General features: G+C 38.2%; 4 protein-coding genes across 7 annotated transcripts in view; 3 read left to right on the forward strand and 1 right to left on the reverse strand.

Annotated features, from left to right (window-relative positions):
- The first annotated feature begins 14 nt into the window (after positions 1–14).
- On the forward strand, positions 15–3,170 carry LOC108109971 (ATP-binding cassette sub-family F member 1). Its single transcript, XM_017218791.2, has 3 exons — positions 15–144; positions 202–1,320; positions 1,393–3,170. Exons 2-3 carry the CDS (start codon positions 204–206, stop codon positions 3,009–3,011), a joined length of 2,736 nt encoding a protein of 911 aa, XP_017074280.1. The 5' UTR covers positions 15–144; positions 202–203; the 3' UTR covers positions 3,012–3,170.
- A 194-nt stretch (positions 3,171–3,364) lies between these two features.
- On the reverse strand, positions 3,365–4,054 carry LOC108109973. The gene is made up of 2 exons (XM_017218793.2): positions 3,718–4,054; positions 3,365–3,651 (listed from the first exon to the last, which is right to left on the reverse strand). Exons 1-2 carry the CDS (start codon positions 3,952–3,954, stop codon positions 3,550–3,552), a joined length of 339 nt encoding a protein of 112 aa, XP_017074282.1. The 5' UTR covers positions 3,955–4,054; the 3' UTR covers positions 3,365–3,549.
- A 113-nt stretch (positions 4,055–4,167) lies between these two features.
- LOC108109972 lies at positions 4,168–7,952 on the forward strand. The gene is made up of 2 exons (XM_017218792.2): positions 4,168–6,549; positions 6,617–7,952. Exons 1-2 carry the CDS (start codon positions 5,260–5,262, stop codon positions 7,475–7,477), a joined length of 2,151 nt encoding a protein of 716 aa, XP_017074281.1. The 5' UTR covers positions 4,168–5,259; the 3' UTR covers positions 7,478–7,952.
- Positions 7,953–12,799: 4,847 nt separating this feature from the next.
- LOC108109942 (tyrosine-protein phosphatase 10D) overlaps positions 12,800–16,179 on the forward strand; it is a 47,478-nt gene continuing 44,098 nt past the window's right edge. For all 4 annotated transcript variants that reach the window (XM_017218746.2, XM_017218747.2, XM_017218744.2 and 1 more), the window contains exon 1: positions 12,800–13,228. In XM_017218746.2, coding sequence (XP_017074235.1) covers positions 13,115–13,228 — 114 coding nt within the window. In that variant the 5' untranslated portion in view covers positions 12,800–13,114. The remainder of the gene's footprint in view (positions 13,229–16,179) is intronic.

Below are 16,179 nucleotides of genomic sequence, written 5' to 3' on the forward strand. Positions count from 1 at the left end.
AAAAAACATCGAGTGCAATCATCCCTGGCGACACAACTGGTTGTGTATATATGTATGTATATGTCTATATTACATACCTATATAATATTGCCAGCTCTGCACGTGAAATCCGAAGGCGGCGAAAGTAATCTGTGATCAAATCAAGTGAGTTTATATGCTAAATCTACGCTTCATATACTATATAACACCACATATCCATAGAAATGTCCAAGGCCAAGGGTAAAAAGAAGGATCGTTTCGATGACGACGATGAGCAGTTGGAGAAAGTACAGGAGAAGAAACCGCCGACGAACAAGAAGGGCGGAAAGAAGGGCAAGCGTGGCGGCGATTCCAGCGACGAGGATGTCATTCCCAAAAACCGGGACAACGAGGATCTGGAGAGTATAGCCTCCTCAAATCAGAGCAAACAGCAGACGGCTGGCAAAAAGCAAGCTAAGAAGGGCAAAAAGGGAAAGAAAAACGACGACTGGAGCGACGAGGATGAAAAGCCAGTAAAGGGTCGGCCCGCCAATGACCAGGATGATGAGGATGACGACGAGACGCCTCCTCCATCCAAACCAGCTGCCAAAAAGCCACCGCCCAGCAAGAAAAACAAGAAGAACAAAAAGAAGAACGACGATTTCTCCGACGATGAGGAACCCGAATTAGACTTGGAGGAGCTGGAAGATGAGGAAGAGGTGGTTGTTGTGGCCGCTAAACCCGCATCCAAGAAGTCGAAAAAGAAGCAGCAGGCTCAGCAGAAGAACAAATTCGCTATGAGCGATGATGATGATGACGTCGCTGAAGATCTCCAAGATGACGACGACGAGGAGGAGGAACAGCTGTCCGTCAAGCCGGCGGCTAAGAAGTCAAAGAAGAAGCAGCAGAAAGAGAAACTGCCAGCCACCGAGGACGAAGAAGAGCCCGAGGATGAGGATGAACAACCCGAGAAGGAAGTGGAGGAGAAAAAGGCAGAACAAGTCCTTAGCGAAAAAGTCGCTGCAGTGAGTCTCAAGGAAAAGACTCCCGAACCTATAGCGGAACCCGTACCCGAACCAGAACCTGAAGTCGAGGACGAACCAGAAACTGAGGCGGAACCCAAGTCCGAGGACAGTAAAGAAACTAAGGAGAAGAAACTCACCCACAAGGAGAAGAAGAAGCAAAAGAAACAACAGGAGTACGAACGCCAAATGGAGTTGATGACCAAGAAGGGCGGTGCCGGACACTCTGATTTAGACAACAATTTCACCATGTCCCAGGTGCAGAAAAGTGCTGGTCAACAAGCAGCTCTGGAGCATGCCGTAGACATCAAGATCGAGAATTTCACCATCTCAGCCAAGGGTGAGTCATTCATACGTAATTTTTTAGTATATTATATATTAAACCTCTAACCTCTTCCCATTTTTAATCTAGGCAACGATCTGTTTGTGAATGCTAATCTATTGATTGCCCATGGACGTCGTTATGGCTTAGTTGGTCCCAATGGACACGGCAAGACCACACTTCTCCGGCACATTGCCACCCGTGCCTTTGCCATACCTCCAAATATCGATGTTCTGCTTTGCGAACAGGAAGTAGTGGCCACCGACAAAACGGCCATCGATACGATTTTAGAAGCTGATGTCCGACGCACAGAGATGCTTAAAAAGGCAGATGATCTGGAGAAACAGTTTGCCGCTGGCGATTTGAGTGTTCAGGAGGAGCTAAACGATACCTTTACGGAGCTGAAAGCTATTGGAGCTTATTCGGCAGAAGCCAGGGCAAGGAGAATCCTGGCCGGTTTGGGTTTCAGCAAGGAAATGCAGGACAGGCCAACTAACAAGTTCTCTGGTGGCTGGCGCATGAGAGTGTCTCTGGCTCGTGCTCTCTATCTGGAGCCCACGCTGCTCATGCTTGACGAGCCTACCAATCACTTGGATCTTAATGCTGTGATTTGGCTGGATAACTATCTGCAGGGCTGGAAGAAGACCCTGTTGATCGTGTCCCACGACCAGAGTTTCTTGGACAATGTGTGCAATGAGATTATTCATTTGGACCAAAAGAAGTTGCAATACTACAAGGGCAACTACTCCATGTTCAAGAAGATGTATGTGCAGAAGCGCCGTGAAATGATCAAGGAGTACGAGAAGCAAGAGAAACGCCTGCGGGAGCTAAAGGCTCATGGCCAGTCGAAGAAGGCGGCGGAGAAGAAGCAAAAGGAGTCGCTCACTCGCAAACAGGAGAAGAACAAGTCCAAGCAGCAGAAACAGGACGAAGATGAGGGACCACAGGAACTGCTGGCCAGGCCCAAGGAATATATCGTTAAGTTCCGCTTCCCGGAGCCATCGCAACTTCAGCCACCCATTTTGGGTGTCCATAACGTAACCTTTGCCTTTGCTGGCCAAAAGCCGCTGTTCATCAAGGCTGACTTTGGTATTGATCTTACCAGTCGAGTTGCCATCGTGGGACCCAATGGTGTGGGCAAATCTACTTTCCTGAAGCTGCTGCTCGGCGAACTGGAACCGCAGGAGGGCGAGCAACGCAAGAATCATCGCCTCCACGTAGGTCGATTCGATCAGCACTCCGGTGAGCATCTCACGGCAGAGGAATCGGCCGCAGAGTATCTGCAGCGTCTGTTCAATTTGCCGCATGAAAAGGCGCGCAAGGCATTGGGTTCCTTTGGTCTGGTCAGTCATGCCCATACCATTAAAATGAAGGATCTGTCCGGTGGTCAGAAGGCGCGTGTGGCCCTAGCCGAGCTTTGTCTTAGTGCACCCGATGTCCTGATTCTCGATGAACCTACCAATAACCTGGATATCGAGAGTATCGATGCCTTGGCGGAGGCCATTAATGAATATGAAGGTGGCGTGATTATCGTTTCCCACGACGAGCGTTTGATCCGTGAAACGGGCTGCACTCTGTATGTGATTGAGGATCAGTCGATTAACGAGATCGACGGAGAGTTCGATGATTACAGGAAGGAGGTACTCGACTCACTGGGCGAGGTGGTCAACAATCCTAGCGTGGTAGCTAATGCGGCTGTGCTGCAATAACCCTCAGGGACTTGGAGTCCTTGCCACTGGTCATCATCTCGTCAGCCGGCTCGCCCTATGTTAATTGTTCAAATGTTGAATGGTTTATCCGCTAGTTAGCCTTTTTATACCAACATATACACTAAAGAATAACAAATTGTGAAAGTAAGAGTTATCACACAAGAAAGGTGAAGAAATATTTGTTTATACTAACACTATGGGATTTATGGAAATATAGGGACAGGATTTCAAATAGCAAATACTTGCCACTTGGAGTTTAAGGATTGAACATTATATATCCAAAAGCCTTGGTTCAATCAAGGATTTAGATTGGCGTTCTAACGGCTCAAAGCCCCACAAGATATTGGATGGAATCTTTTTTAATCGGTTTTTCTTTATTCATGTCCTGAGACAAATACATAAAAGACACACATGCAGTAGATTCAATATGCATGCTAAAAATTTAACGCATCCTGATTTTAAAATGTATAATAACAAAATTAAGGAGAGTTTCGAATAATCTACAAATAGTTCTTATGTCTAAGTATGAAACTAAATCTTAGCCGCTGCGATAGAAAGCCTTCACATTGTTGATCAAGTGGCTCAGCCCATTATAGCCATCCTTATCAAAGTCGATTTTCTCGCCGCCGAATTCAATGACCTGGAAAGCAGAGAATGTGGATTAAGCACCATTTACCAGTTTTCTTAAATGAGCAAGTGCACCCACCTCCTTGGCCCTGATGGTGTCTGTACCATGGGGCACTCCAATGACCTCCACCCAAGCACCATCGGTGGCACTTAATTCTCCCGGCAAATTGATCTTCAGCTTATGGTTATCCGTAGAAGTAGCCAGCAAAGTGGATCCAGCCACGCTATCTACGCAAACCATTATGCTAATGGTTTGTCCGGAAAACTGTTTCAGCATGCCGCCGTTAATAATTGAACGAGGATCAAAGGCATCCATAGCTTTTCTGTTGTTTATTACGGGTTACTAAGTTAGGTTTGCCAATTTTAGCAAAAAATGAAATGCCGTAAACAAGAAAGAGCGCCAATAATACTATCAAGTCAGCGATGACAGATGTCGATAATATTAGCTATGTTCTGCCATCGATAGTATTGGGTAAAAAATATACATAAATATGTATTTTTATGGTAACCGGAAATAATTAAACAATCAAGTTATATGACTGTTTATTAACCAATGAGATTTAGTTTGCTGCGCATAATAAATCTTAAAATGTAATAAATGTATCGATAAGTAATTTTTTCAAGTGCGATCCCTATATGTTTGAAAAACTTTTAAATTTGTTATGTAAATATATAAATTTAGGAAAATCTCTACTATTACACACAAAGATAGAAACAAAAGAATACCTATAAGAATACATATAAATTCACTTTTCAATGACATCGATATTACACCAAATGCCAAACGAAATGCATTTCAGTGAGAACATGCTAATTCCACGACGACATCTAGTTACATCGATGTATCGATAGTTTTTAGCCTGGCCAACCGAACCAATGTTTATTGTTATAAAATAAATGTTAAAAATAAACAATTAATCACTTAATATAAACAAAAACTAGTGCAAGCAGCAAGTGCGTTGTAAAAACATCCCCCGTTCCTTAATCTTACCTCATTGCGGGTATTAAAAAAACAGAACAACAAAAACGCCAGCAGTAGCAGCAGCAGCAACAACAACAATAAGCAGGAGATTCAGATTCGCAACGCAATCAAAAAAAAACGAAAAAAAAACTACAAGGCGAAACGCATAAATAAATAGGGAAACAAATAATAGTAATAATAAGACTAAAAGCAAATGGAAAAGTACGAAAGCGAAAAGAGAAAACATATGTACGTTGCGTGAGAGTGACGTGAGTGTGTGTGTGCAAGCGGGCGTACGAAAGAGATAGAACTATAGAGGGGAGGCAAGCAAAAACAAAAACAACATCACAGCATAAGCGAGACCTTGAAAACTTTAAAAGCAGCAGCAAAAACAACACACAAAAATATCAAAAAAAAAAAAAAAAATCCAAAAAAACAATAAGCTGAAAATATATATAAAAAAAAAGAAAAAATTTTAACAACAAATATTTTTATATACAATTTTATAGAGGAGAGGAGCGTAGACTCTGTTATGGAGAGTGACGATTTTCATTTACCGCAAGGCGCCAATTAAAGGGGAAAATCCATAAAGTGAGGATTGCAAAAGGAATACAAAAAAAAGGCAAACACCACCCCCTGCCACCCCCCGGAAAATTCAAAATGGCAGCAGCAGAGGCGGGCAACACGGGCAGTACAGGCTCGACAGGATCAGGATCAGGAACGGGCAGCTCCTCGGATCCTGCCAACGGACGAGAGGCTCGCAATCTTGCCGAGAAACAGAGGCGGGATAAGCTAAATGCCAGCATCCAGGAGCTGGCCACCATGGTCCCTCATGCAGCGGAATCCTCTCGTCGCCTGGACAAAACCGCCGTCCTCAGATTTGCCACCCATGGCCTGAGACTTATGTATGTCTTTGGCAAATCCGCATCTAGGCGACGCCGAAAACCCAGCCTCAAAGGTTCTGGATTTTCTGGTTCACCTGTCGGAGATCTTCCCAATCCCAGTCTACATCTAACGGACACCTTAATGCAACTGCTGGACAGCTTTTTCATTACTCTAACCTGTAGTGGCCAAATCGTTTTGGTCTCGTCCAGCGTGGAGCAACTATTGGGTCACTGTCAATCCGATTTGTATGGCCAGAATCTGCTACAGATCACCCATCCCGAAGATCAGGCCCTACTAAGGCAACAATTAATACCCAGAGATATCGAGACGTTGTTCTACCAGCAGCATCCGCACCACCAACAGCAGGGCCCTAATCCTCAACAGCACTCGACTTCCACATCAGCGTCAGCATCTGGCAGTGACTTGGAGGAGGAGGAAATGGAGACGGAGGAACATCGTCTGAATGAGGAGCACCGTCAGCGAAGGGAGGAGGAGGAAGAAGATGATGAAGATAACCCTTACAATCGACGTACGCCAAGCCCACGGAGAATTGCCCATTTGGCTGCCATTGATGAACGCCTGCGTACCGATCGGCGCTGCTTCACTGTCCGCGTGGCCAAAGCATCCACGCGAGCGGAGGCCACGCGTCACTATGAACGGGTTAAGATTGATGGCTGCTTTCGTCGTAGTGACTCTTCCTTGACCGGTGGAGCTGCTGCCAACTATCCCATTGTTTCCCAGTTGATAAGACGTTCGAGGAACAATAATATGCTGGCTGCAGCAGCAGCTGTGGCAGCAGAAGCGGCGACAGTACCGCCTCAACACGATGCCATTGCCCAGGCGGCACTTCACGGGATCAGTGGCAATGACATTGTCCTAGTGGCCATGGCTAGGGTGCTGAGGAAGGAGCGTCCGCCAGAAGAAACGGAAAGTCCGGTTGGCATGACCATTTATAGGCAACCAGAACCCTATCAACTGGAGTATCAAACGAGGCATCTAATCGACGGCAGCATCATTGACTGTGATCAGAGAATTGGTCTAGTGGCGGGCTATATGAAGGATGAGGTGGGTATACTAAGATCTTCTTTCAATCTAACTAGTAATTAATAATATTTTTGTTAATTCAAAACAGGTGCGAAACCTTAGCCCCTTCTGTTTCATGCATCTGGATGATGTGCGCTGGGTTATTGTGGCTCTTCGGCAAATGTACGATTGTAATAGTGACTATGGCGAGAGCTGCTATCGTTTGTTGTCCCGCAACGGACGCTTTATCTACCTGCACACCAAGGGCTTCCTTGATATTGATCGTGGCAGCAATAAGGTTCACTCTTTCCTTTGCGTCAACACACTGCTCGACGAGGAGGCTGGTAGGCAAAAGGTGCTGGAGATGAAGGAGAAGTTCTCGACAATCATTAAAGCAGAAATGCCAACGCAAAGTAGCAGTCCTGACTTACCAGCATCCCAGGCGCCGCAACAACTAGAAAGGATTGTACTCTATCTAATAGAGAATCTACAGAAGAGTGTTGATTCTGGCGAGCCAGTTGGTGGACAGCCCATTGAAAGTCTAATGGATGATGGCTATAGCTCACCAGCGAATACATTGACGCTGGAGGAGCTAGCACCTTCGCCTACACCTGCATTAGCCTTAGTGCCGCCGGCTCCATCTTCGGTCAAGAACTCAATTTCCAAATCGGTGAGTGTGGTCAATGTGACAGCGGCAAGGAAATTTCAGCAGGAGCATCAAAAGCAACGCGATCGAGATCGTGAACTGATCAAGGAGCAACGCAATAATCCCACACAGAGTGTCATCCGGCAATTGAGCAGTTGTCTAAGTGAAGCGGAAACTGCATCCTGTACTCTATCACCGGCCAGTAGTTTAAGTGCCGGTGAAGCGCCAGATACGCCTGATCCTCACAGCAATACATCGCCACCGCCGACGCTTCATGCCCGGCCCAGTGTCCTGCATCGGACCTTGACCAGTACACTGCGATGACGGGCTAATGGATCGTGGTATGCCTTCTAATTGGGGTTGGAAATGGACGCCATTAGTAGCTCACAAATGCACCTATAACTAAGTATCGGTAATATAATCAATCCAAGCCAAATCGAAAGTGAAAACCCAAAATGTATCAGAAAAGTAATGGAAATTAATCAAATTTTAGAGCCCCAAAATCAGGATTTACAAATGTTATGGTTTCTCGTATATATTCATCCCAAGTTTTTACAACAGTCATTATAATTTTGCACTTTAATTTGTTTATATAAAACCTTGTCTTGCAAATGCAATTAAAAATATAAAAATCAGAACTTGTAATCAGCAGGGCTGTAATTTCATATGGAAATTCCCATAAAATCTGGTTTTTTAAACTCACTTCTTAACTTGTTCGAAATGCTATCATTATCATAAACAAATTTCTATATATTAACATATCCCAGAAAATAGTTTCATTAAAGTTTACAAACTATGATTATGTGTGAAGAAGATAAAGGCAAAATCAGGGCGCATTTATTTTGATATTATGACAGTAATAATAATCCGATCACGATCGATTGAAAGAAGATACATTTTGGGTATATTTGGCTGATAACTGATCACTGATTTTGCAAGTGATATTAGATACATAATAGTTCGATTATAATATGCTATAATTGAAGGCCGATCTGTGTGTGTTGCTGCTAAATGCGTTCCATAATCAATAATCTTCGTTATGTAATTACTTTTAATTTGTAAATATGTGTGTGTGTTTGATTGTGAGTGTATGTGTGTGTGTGTGTGTGTATGAATATTAGATCAGTGCTCGGCTTTGGTTTTTAGTTGAAATTTTAAACCCCATTTCCCGATTTCCCAGTTAACACCCTCCGCCCTCCGCACATCATTATGAAAAAAGAGTACAAAAAAAAAACAACAAATAATTATATATTTATTTTGCCCTAAGACTAGAAAAGGCTAAAAACAACTCATTAATAGTTAAACGGATTTTGCAATCGTTGGAAATTAAACGCTCGATTTTGTTTTTGCCATCTTAGTTGCAGAAAAAGAAGGGAGAGGGAAGACCACCTACAGTCAAACTTCTCTAAATCGAAACTTAAGGTCTTGGGAATGCTTGAAATTTTTTATTTGGTTTTAATGCTTGTTAAAAGTTTAAAATTTGAAGTTATATGTTATTTTTATTTTAAATTTAAATAACTAAAATATTTTTAGTATTTTTTTTAGAAAAACAACCACTAAAGTTAGCTAAATTTTCTTAAAATAATTTTAGTTTAGAAGTTGTTCTATGCAAATTTTAAAAAACAAAGGCTTTAATAAAAATTTTATTATTTAAAATAAGACAAAATTGAGCTAAAAAAATTATCCAATGCAAAAACAAAAAACGAATAATAACCAATTGTGTTCAGCAAAAAAAAAACTATTTTTTAAAAGTCACAATTAGATTGCAGCTATTTTTGTTTTAGTTTCAAAGAACTAATCTTATCTTTCGAACGTGCACCAAATATCATTCGGAATGACTTAACAACTTTATCATGTTATACATGAAAATTTAGGAAAATGGAAAATTTAGGAATATTCTATTAAAAAAGGAGTCTGTTTAGGGAATTTTCTATATTTGAAAAGTATAAAAAAGGACAGAAAAGGTTCGACCTAGCGAAGTTTGACTGTAGTTCAATACTCACAATGACAGAGAAGGAGCAAACATAATCCCCTCTCGCTCTAACCTGTTATCAAAGCCTTTGCCATCGTCCTTGACGTTCTTGCGTTCTTATCACCGGCGTATATATGGTTTTTTTTGGGGGGAAATGATATTTAAGAGGCGGTGGGTGGTTTATTTTGGGTGGCGATGGGCATTGCGAACGGTGGAGGGCGCGTAAGAAGGGGGGTTAACTTTTCGTTAATTTTTTCTAATGTTTTATAGCGAAATTCTTTTCTAGCTATAAACTTATGCATATATATATATTATTATTATTAACTTTTCGTTTAGCTCAATTTTTTGTTTGTATGTTTAATTATTACTCGGTTTATCTAGTGTGTAAAATTAATTAAAATTTAATTAATGCTAATTACCCAGCGAATCGTTCAGTGTTTGTTCAAACGAGTTGTGCTCTTTAAACACTTTTGGTTTATCCCTTCATTTAATCTTTTTTTTTGTTTGTTTCCCTTGCGTTGTTATTTGACTCCCCCCTCCCCCACAACAAAAAAAAAACAAAAACAAAAATTAAACAAAACGAAGTTTTTTTTGTAGTAATTTAGTTTTAAGTGTAATGTGAAATGTCAAGCGGTATAATCTACGTAAGAATAATAATGTGTAATGTCTTTTTTAGAACTTGCTAAACGTTAGCAATTAAAAAATAGCCTGTAATTAACAATAATTAATTATAATAATCAGTAACAGTAATAATAAATTATATAAATGATTTATGTCTTTTTATTGGTGGTACAAATATTTGCGACGATAATAGTTTATGTGCAATAATAAAATAAAATAGGTTATTATTGATTGTCATATAAGTAAAAATTTAAAATAAGCTTTAAATAATATTCACCAGATGGTGAATAGCAACAGTAATAACAGCAATATTTGTTAGAAGAGTTCAGCTAGTAATGCTGCATATTTCAAAAATCTTTGGCGCTCTTTTAAATAAAAATATATCCCAGTTATTATTTAAAAATTTCTATATATTCCTTATGCTGAGAAACAAAATGTAGGAATTATTAACTTAATAATGCCATTACGAATATTATTATAAAACATTTGAGATCTACATAAAGAGGAAAAAAGTAAATATACGAGTTTCAATGAAGTGGCCAGCTGTTCGAATTTGAGGTGAATTGGGGAGAGGTGAGTTTGGATTTAATTTTCGGCCAATATCTACATATATTATTTTGTTTTCTACCTTAATAAGTTTCAGTATAAATAAATATAAACAAAACCACACTTAAAAACATAGTTTTTCATGCACAAAAACAAAATTTGAACAATACTATTAAGAGTTTACTTTAAAAGCAAACAATGTAAGCTTTAAAAACCTTTCATGAATTAAATATTATTTTAATAACAAATTCCATCGCTTTTCTAACAGTTAGCTTATTTTTTATTTACAAACAATTAAAAAACTAACATTTATTTGAAATGCGCGCGCTACCAAAGTGCAGCCTATGGCTGTCCTGTTCTAACGCCCAGCAGCCAAATAACGGTGGTGTTGCAGCAGAAATCCACCATTGCGGTGAATCCACCAAATCCACCATCACCACACACCGTGGGATGCTCAGGTGAATCGGAGTGTCTGCGATTCCGAATCAGATTCCAATTCAGTGTGGTGAAGAGCGAACGGGAGTGCGGACGGACGTGAGATCTATTTAAGCGGCCCGCAAAACGCTCGAAAAACGCAAAATTTGTTGATTGTCCGTTCCGCTGTGTCTCCTCAGTGTTAGTGTGTGTGTTTTGCGTCGCGTGTCTGCGTGTGCGTGTGCGTGTCCGTGTGTCGGTGTTCGTTTTTTGTTATTTTTTTTTTAACAACGACAACAACAGCAGAAAAAAAGGAAAAATAAATGAAATACACAAAAATTACGGTGTATATATTTAAATGATTTTGTTTTTGGTGGCGTGTTGAATGAGAAAATTTGAGAAACGCAGTGAAAAAAACGTAAGAAATGCTGAAATAAAGCTTAAAGTAAAAGCAGAAATTGAGAGTTGTTTGCTTGTAGGTGTATGTGTGTGTGTGAGTGTGTGTCTTGTGTGCAACAATAATAACAAAAAAACACAGCTAGAAAGAGGGGGGCAGACAGAGACAGAGCGAGAGAGGTAGAAGCAACACCTACGCAGCTTATTTTTTTTGTTATTTCTTTTTTGGCATGCCGTTGCTTTCTCTCTTTTACACTCGCAGCAGCCTCATTTGAATATTTTGTTGTTGTGCGGCAAATTTCTCCACTTCCTGTTCTCTTTCGGCATTTTTGGGGGATTATTTATTTTTTGTATTTGTTGTTTCTGCATCCCAAAACAACTCTTAAATAATCAATATAAAGTGCAAAAAATAAAAATTTCCAGTCGCATTAAAGAAACTTGTCCCACATTCAGCAAATAAATAAGAAGTGAAGAAATACGTTAAAACAAAACTTGTTTTGTTTTGTTTTTGTGTTTTATGTGTCGAGATCATAAAGCTCTCTCTCTTACTCTGTGTGCGCGTCCCCTCCTTCGCGCTGTCTTTCGCTCTCTCTTTCCGCCGAGCAAAAGGAAGAAAAAAAAGATCAATCAAATCAATCTGCTCTTCTTCTGCTTTTCTTCTGCTCTCTTCTCCTCTCTTTGCAACAAAGTTGAAGGTCTTTTTTGCATGGCAATGTTGCCAGGCGCCAAAAACAACAACAAATTGCAACAATAATAAAACATGCAGAGAAACGAAAGTTTAGATAAAAGCAAAATTAGAAGAATCTTATAAAATGAGTTTTTATTTAAATTAAAATAAAATTTAATAACAATTTAATCAATTTATTTATAGTAAAGAATTAAAATTATTTATTTAAATGAAGTTTAGGAGAATTTTGTTCAGTGCATCGTTTTGATATTGCAAAACTGGTTTTAAAGCGCTTTAGTTTTATTTATTTTTCATATTTATTTGTTTTATTTGCTGGCTGCGATATTTTAAATATTTCAATGACGTCAGCGGAGGCTAAATTGTTGATCAGCGTTTTTGATTTGGTTTTTCCTTTTTTTTTTTTTTCCTTTTTTTGTGTTTATTTTTGCAAATGCACAAGACAGTGCAATTAATTAGCACTTATCTGCGATAAAGATTTAAATAAAATTAATGCATTGAATGAACGCCCAGTCCCGGATTTAAAACTGGAATATAACGGGAATTTAAAAGCTATTTGTTCTTGGATTTTGTTCTTGTTAACTAAAAAGTTAATATAAAGTATTATTTTCTATGAAATTCTATGATAAAAAGTGAACTCTATTAACTTGTGAGCCTATAATTACCAAGAGGTAACCTTTTATTAGGTTCAATTTTTAAAATTTACTTGATTTTATATATAACTTTTAAGTTATATTTATTTTTGCATTTATGACCTAAATATAGGCAAATTCCACTGTCAAGAAATATAGAAACAAGTCTCAGAAAAATATGTAAAAAAAAAACCAACAAAAGCTTTTGGCGCAAGCGCAAAGTGTTGACCAACAAAAAGAAGAGGAAGCAGAGCAGGTAGAGAACAAGACAGCAATATCTATCTATCTCACACCTACAATCTTTTCTTATTTATAATTCATATTTACTCTCTTTCAGATCACAACAAAAATGTTTTAAAAATTTTATATAAAAAAAAAGGAAACTAAATTCTTAACGATTGGATAAAAATATTTTAAAATTTTTACCGTGCTGCCGACTATAAAATAAAATTATGAAAACAATGCATTTAATTAAAGTTAAGACTAAACTCGCGCTGAAAATGCCCGAAATCGAAAGAAACTAGCAAAAAGTCCAAAACCAAAAATCGCACAAAAAAATATTGCAAAGCTATAAATAGCAACAGCAACAACAACAACAACAACAAGAAAGCCAGACAACAAAAGAGAGCCAGGAGCAGAAAACCAGCAACAAAAAAGAAACCAACAAAAAAAAACAGCAAAACGACGGCCCAAAAATGTTGTACCAGCTAAGTAAAGCCACTACTAGAATCCGACTCAAAAGGCAAAAAGCCGTTCCACAACATTGCTGGCTCTGGAGTTTAGCATTTCTGGCAGCATTTACTCTAAAGGTAAGCGAAAGAGTTAAGAAACATGGCCAAAAACACAATAGCGGGTGGATATTTAGATACCAAGATCATAGGTGATTGTGGGTTTAGTTTTTGAAATGTTTTGAATGAGGGAAAACTTGTTTTAAGTTGGTCTTTTAATATGATATATGTTATTTTTCGTGATGAAGATTAGTCTTAGGCTAGGGTGGGTTATATATCTGCCATATTATAGGGATATCTGATTGATATTTTGTATTTTTTTTATTATATTTTGATTTTTGTTCACAAAATAACCAAAAAAGTTAAGTTTTTATTTGGAAAAAGATCTTATATCCTAGGATCTATTCCTTAACTTCAATCTTGCTAATAACAAGGCCCTTAATTTACCTTTCTTTAGACTCTTGATGGTCAAAAAAGTTAAGGGAAAACCCAATAAAACTTCAGATACTATCTAAGTTTTGATATTTAGAAGGAAAGATTACATACTAAATCAAAATTCTTCTCCTGTTTCGAGTTTGTAAAAAGTTTCTTAGTAAATATTCTCATTTAAGGACAAAAATTTTCATAAAATTGAAGCAAACATCAACATTTACTCAATTAACTTTCCGCATTTTAGAGCCAATCAATGCAGAAAGATTGTGCAAACATTGGCCAGACATATTTATTTATTTCTGACCCCACATTTTCTAACCCACATGAAAATCTTCTTCAGTTTTGTCTTTGGTCTTTTTCCCATGTTAATTAAATTCAATTATTTTGCATCGTGTTTGCTGTTCGTTATTGTTCACTGTATGGGAGTAGTAACAAACAGACAAACAAACAAACAAACAAACTCTACCCCAAACAAAAGACCTTGAGGAAACCAAAAAGCAAAAATCATTGCAAAGAAAAAACAAAAACAGGATTTAGCATTTTGCATCTTGTCGAGTCGTGTGTCAGAGATTTATGAAATAAAATGCAATTGAAAGGCAAATAAATACCCTGTAATTGTTAGGAAAAACAAGAACTATCGATTGTTAAAGTCGATATTTTCGATATATATTCATAAATGAGCTAATTTAAAGGATTTTTGGTTAGGAAAAACCATAAAAATGATGATAAAAATGGTTATTCTTGGGAGTTTTTTTCTAGATATTTTTAATCTTTACTTTAACTAACACATATGCCTAATATCTTTAATTGTTATTTCGTGCTGTTTTGGTTACGGCTTTAGTTTTCCATACTAATTTCATAACCGATTCCCCGATTTGTGATGTAATCCCTAATTGGTTTTTCAACTTTTGCAGTTTTGCACGAATTCCATTTTCATAAACTTGAGATTACAAAACAGAAATTTCGACTTTTCCTTAAGGGGGGAAACTTGTGAGTGAAAACTAAGTAGCTTTAATTTTCTATTTACTGGATACTACTACTACTACTACTGGTAATTATTGATCACAGATGTGGGCATGATTTCTAGGTCCGCCGCAATGAACCGGTTAGAATTCAATTTCGGTTTCATTTTACATTGACAAATTCTTGTTTGTTTGTTTTGTTTTCGTTCTTTTTTTTTTTTTTTTGTTATTTGTTTAACAAAGTTGTTGGCGCGTAACGAAAACTAACATACAAATGCATATTCTATTTCTGATACAAACTGACCAATTGTTTCCCTAGAGATCCATTCCAATTGCTGTTTTAACTTGTTTTTTTTTCATTTTTTTGTTTTTGCAACGATAAACGTTCAGAAATATTTGCCATTTGGTCACATACAATCTTAACTACATCGCTGGTTAACCATAAGTCACGTCTCAGACAAATTGTAAACATAAATATATATATATATATATATATATATATATCTGTATATATATAGGCTTTCATTAATGCCAGTTTCATGGAAATATATGTATGCTTTTTCTGTTGAAATTGATAAGGTATGGGTATTAAAAGTGATTATTATTCGATTGACTTTTTCGTAGAGATGGATTAAGTATTAAATTATATTATTATTTATATATACTATATGTTTTTAGATGGGATATATATGTTTTTAATGGCATTTACTGACCTGAATAACATTAAAGCCCCTCGAAGAAATGTTAATACTGGGTATTATTGAAAAAAGTCTTGCAAGCGGGCTTAAATGAAGCGGAAAAATGAGGTTTACAGAAAAAAAAATTAAAAACAATTATCCCAGTAAAGACAAGCCGTATGATCCTGATGGGGGTGGGAGAAGGGGAAATAAGGAAGTGCTGGGTAATTAAATGCCGGCGCAGAATCCACAGAGATGCACAAGGCAGATAGGAGGACACTTCTTCACCAGAAACCACACCCATTCCGTGTCCAGGACACGTGTCAACCGTAACAACGAAACAAAAACATGAAAATTTGGGGGGGAATATATCTTACGCCAAGTAAGAAGGAGTACTCTGAGGTGGTAAGAAAAGTCAGTGCAGAATGGCAATTAAATGCAACCCTGCAACGGTCATGCAATTGACACCAAACGAGGTTTCCTGCCCGACCTTATATGGCACCCCTTTTTGGTTTTTCAAACCGAAAATTCTATTTAAAAAAAATGTGCATAAATTAAGTAACAATTAAAACAAGTTGAGCTTGAGCTTATTAACCCTCTGATGGCATGACTAATTGATCTTATACAAGATTAATAATAAACATTCAGCTGGAACTTGGAATTGACTCATTGTCTGTTAGAAAGTGAATGGTTTTCTAAGCGAACTCCAGACTCTAGAATTATAAACTCAAGATGTTTACTCATATAACCTCTTATAGCTTCACTCTCTATGGCTCTATAAACTGACACTGATATTTGCCAGATTTCTTTTTTGCGGGAGTCATAAAAATATCTTGCAGCTATATTACCTACCACCTCGCCACGCTGCTAGACATCAAACGGATACTGAAAATAGAGCCAAATGCCGGAAATGCAACATCAAAATGCGAACTGTGAATGGTAAATGGAAAATGAAAAATGG

Source organism: Drosophila eugracilis, unplaced genomic scaffold, assembly GCF_018153835.1.
Source record: "Drosophila eugracilis isolate 14026-0451.02 unplaced genomic scaffold, ASM1815383v1 contig_394, whole genome shotgun sequence".
NCBI lineage: Eukaryota > Metazoa > Arthropoda > Insecta > Diptera > Drosophilidae > Drosophila > Drosophila eugracilis.

Coding starts and splice junctions, on each gene's coding strand:
- LOC108109971 (XM_017218791.2), top strand. CDS start 204: ATGTCCAAGGCCAAGGGTAAAAAGAAGGATCGTTTCGATGACGACGAT. Junction 1,321..1,392: donor TTTCACCATCTCAGCCAAGG/GTGAGTCATTCA, acceptor TTTTTAATCTAG/GCAACGATCTGTTTGTGAAT.
- LOC108109973 (XM_017218793.2), bottom strand. CDS start 3,954: ATGGATGCCTTTGATCCTCGTTCAATTATTAACGGCGGCATGCTGAAA. Junction 3,652..3,717: donor ACACCATCAGGGCCAAGGAG/GTGGGTGCACTT, acceptor TCTGCTTTCCAG/GTCATTGAATTCGGCGGCGA.
- LOC108109972 (XM_017218792.2), top strand. CDS start 5,260: ATGGCAGCAGCAGAGGCGGGCAACACGGGCAGTACAGGCTCGACAGGA. Junction 6,550..6,616: donor CGGGCTATATGAAGGATGAG/GTGGGTATACTA, acceptor AATTCAAAACAG/GTGCGAAACCTTAGCCCCTT.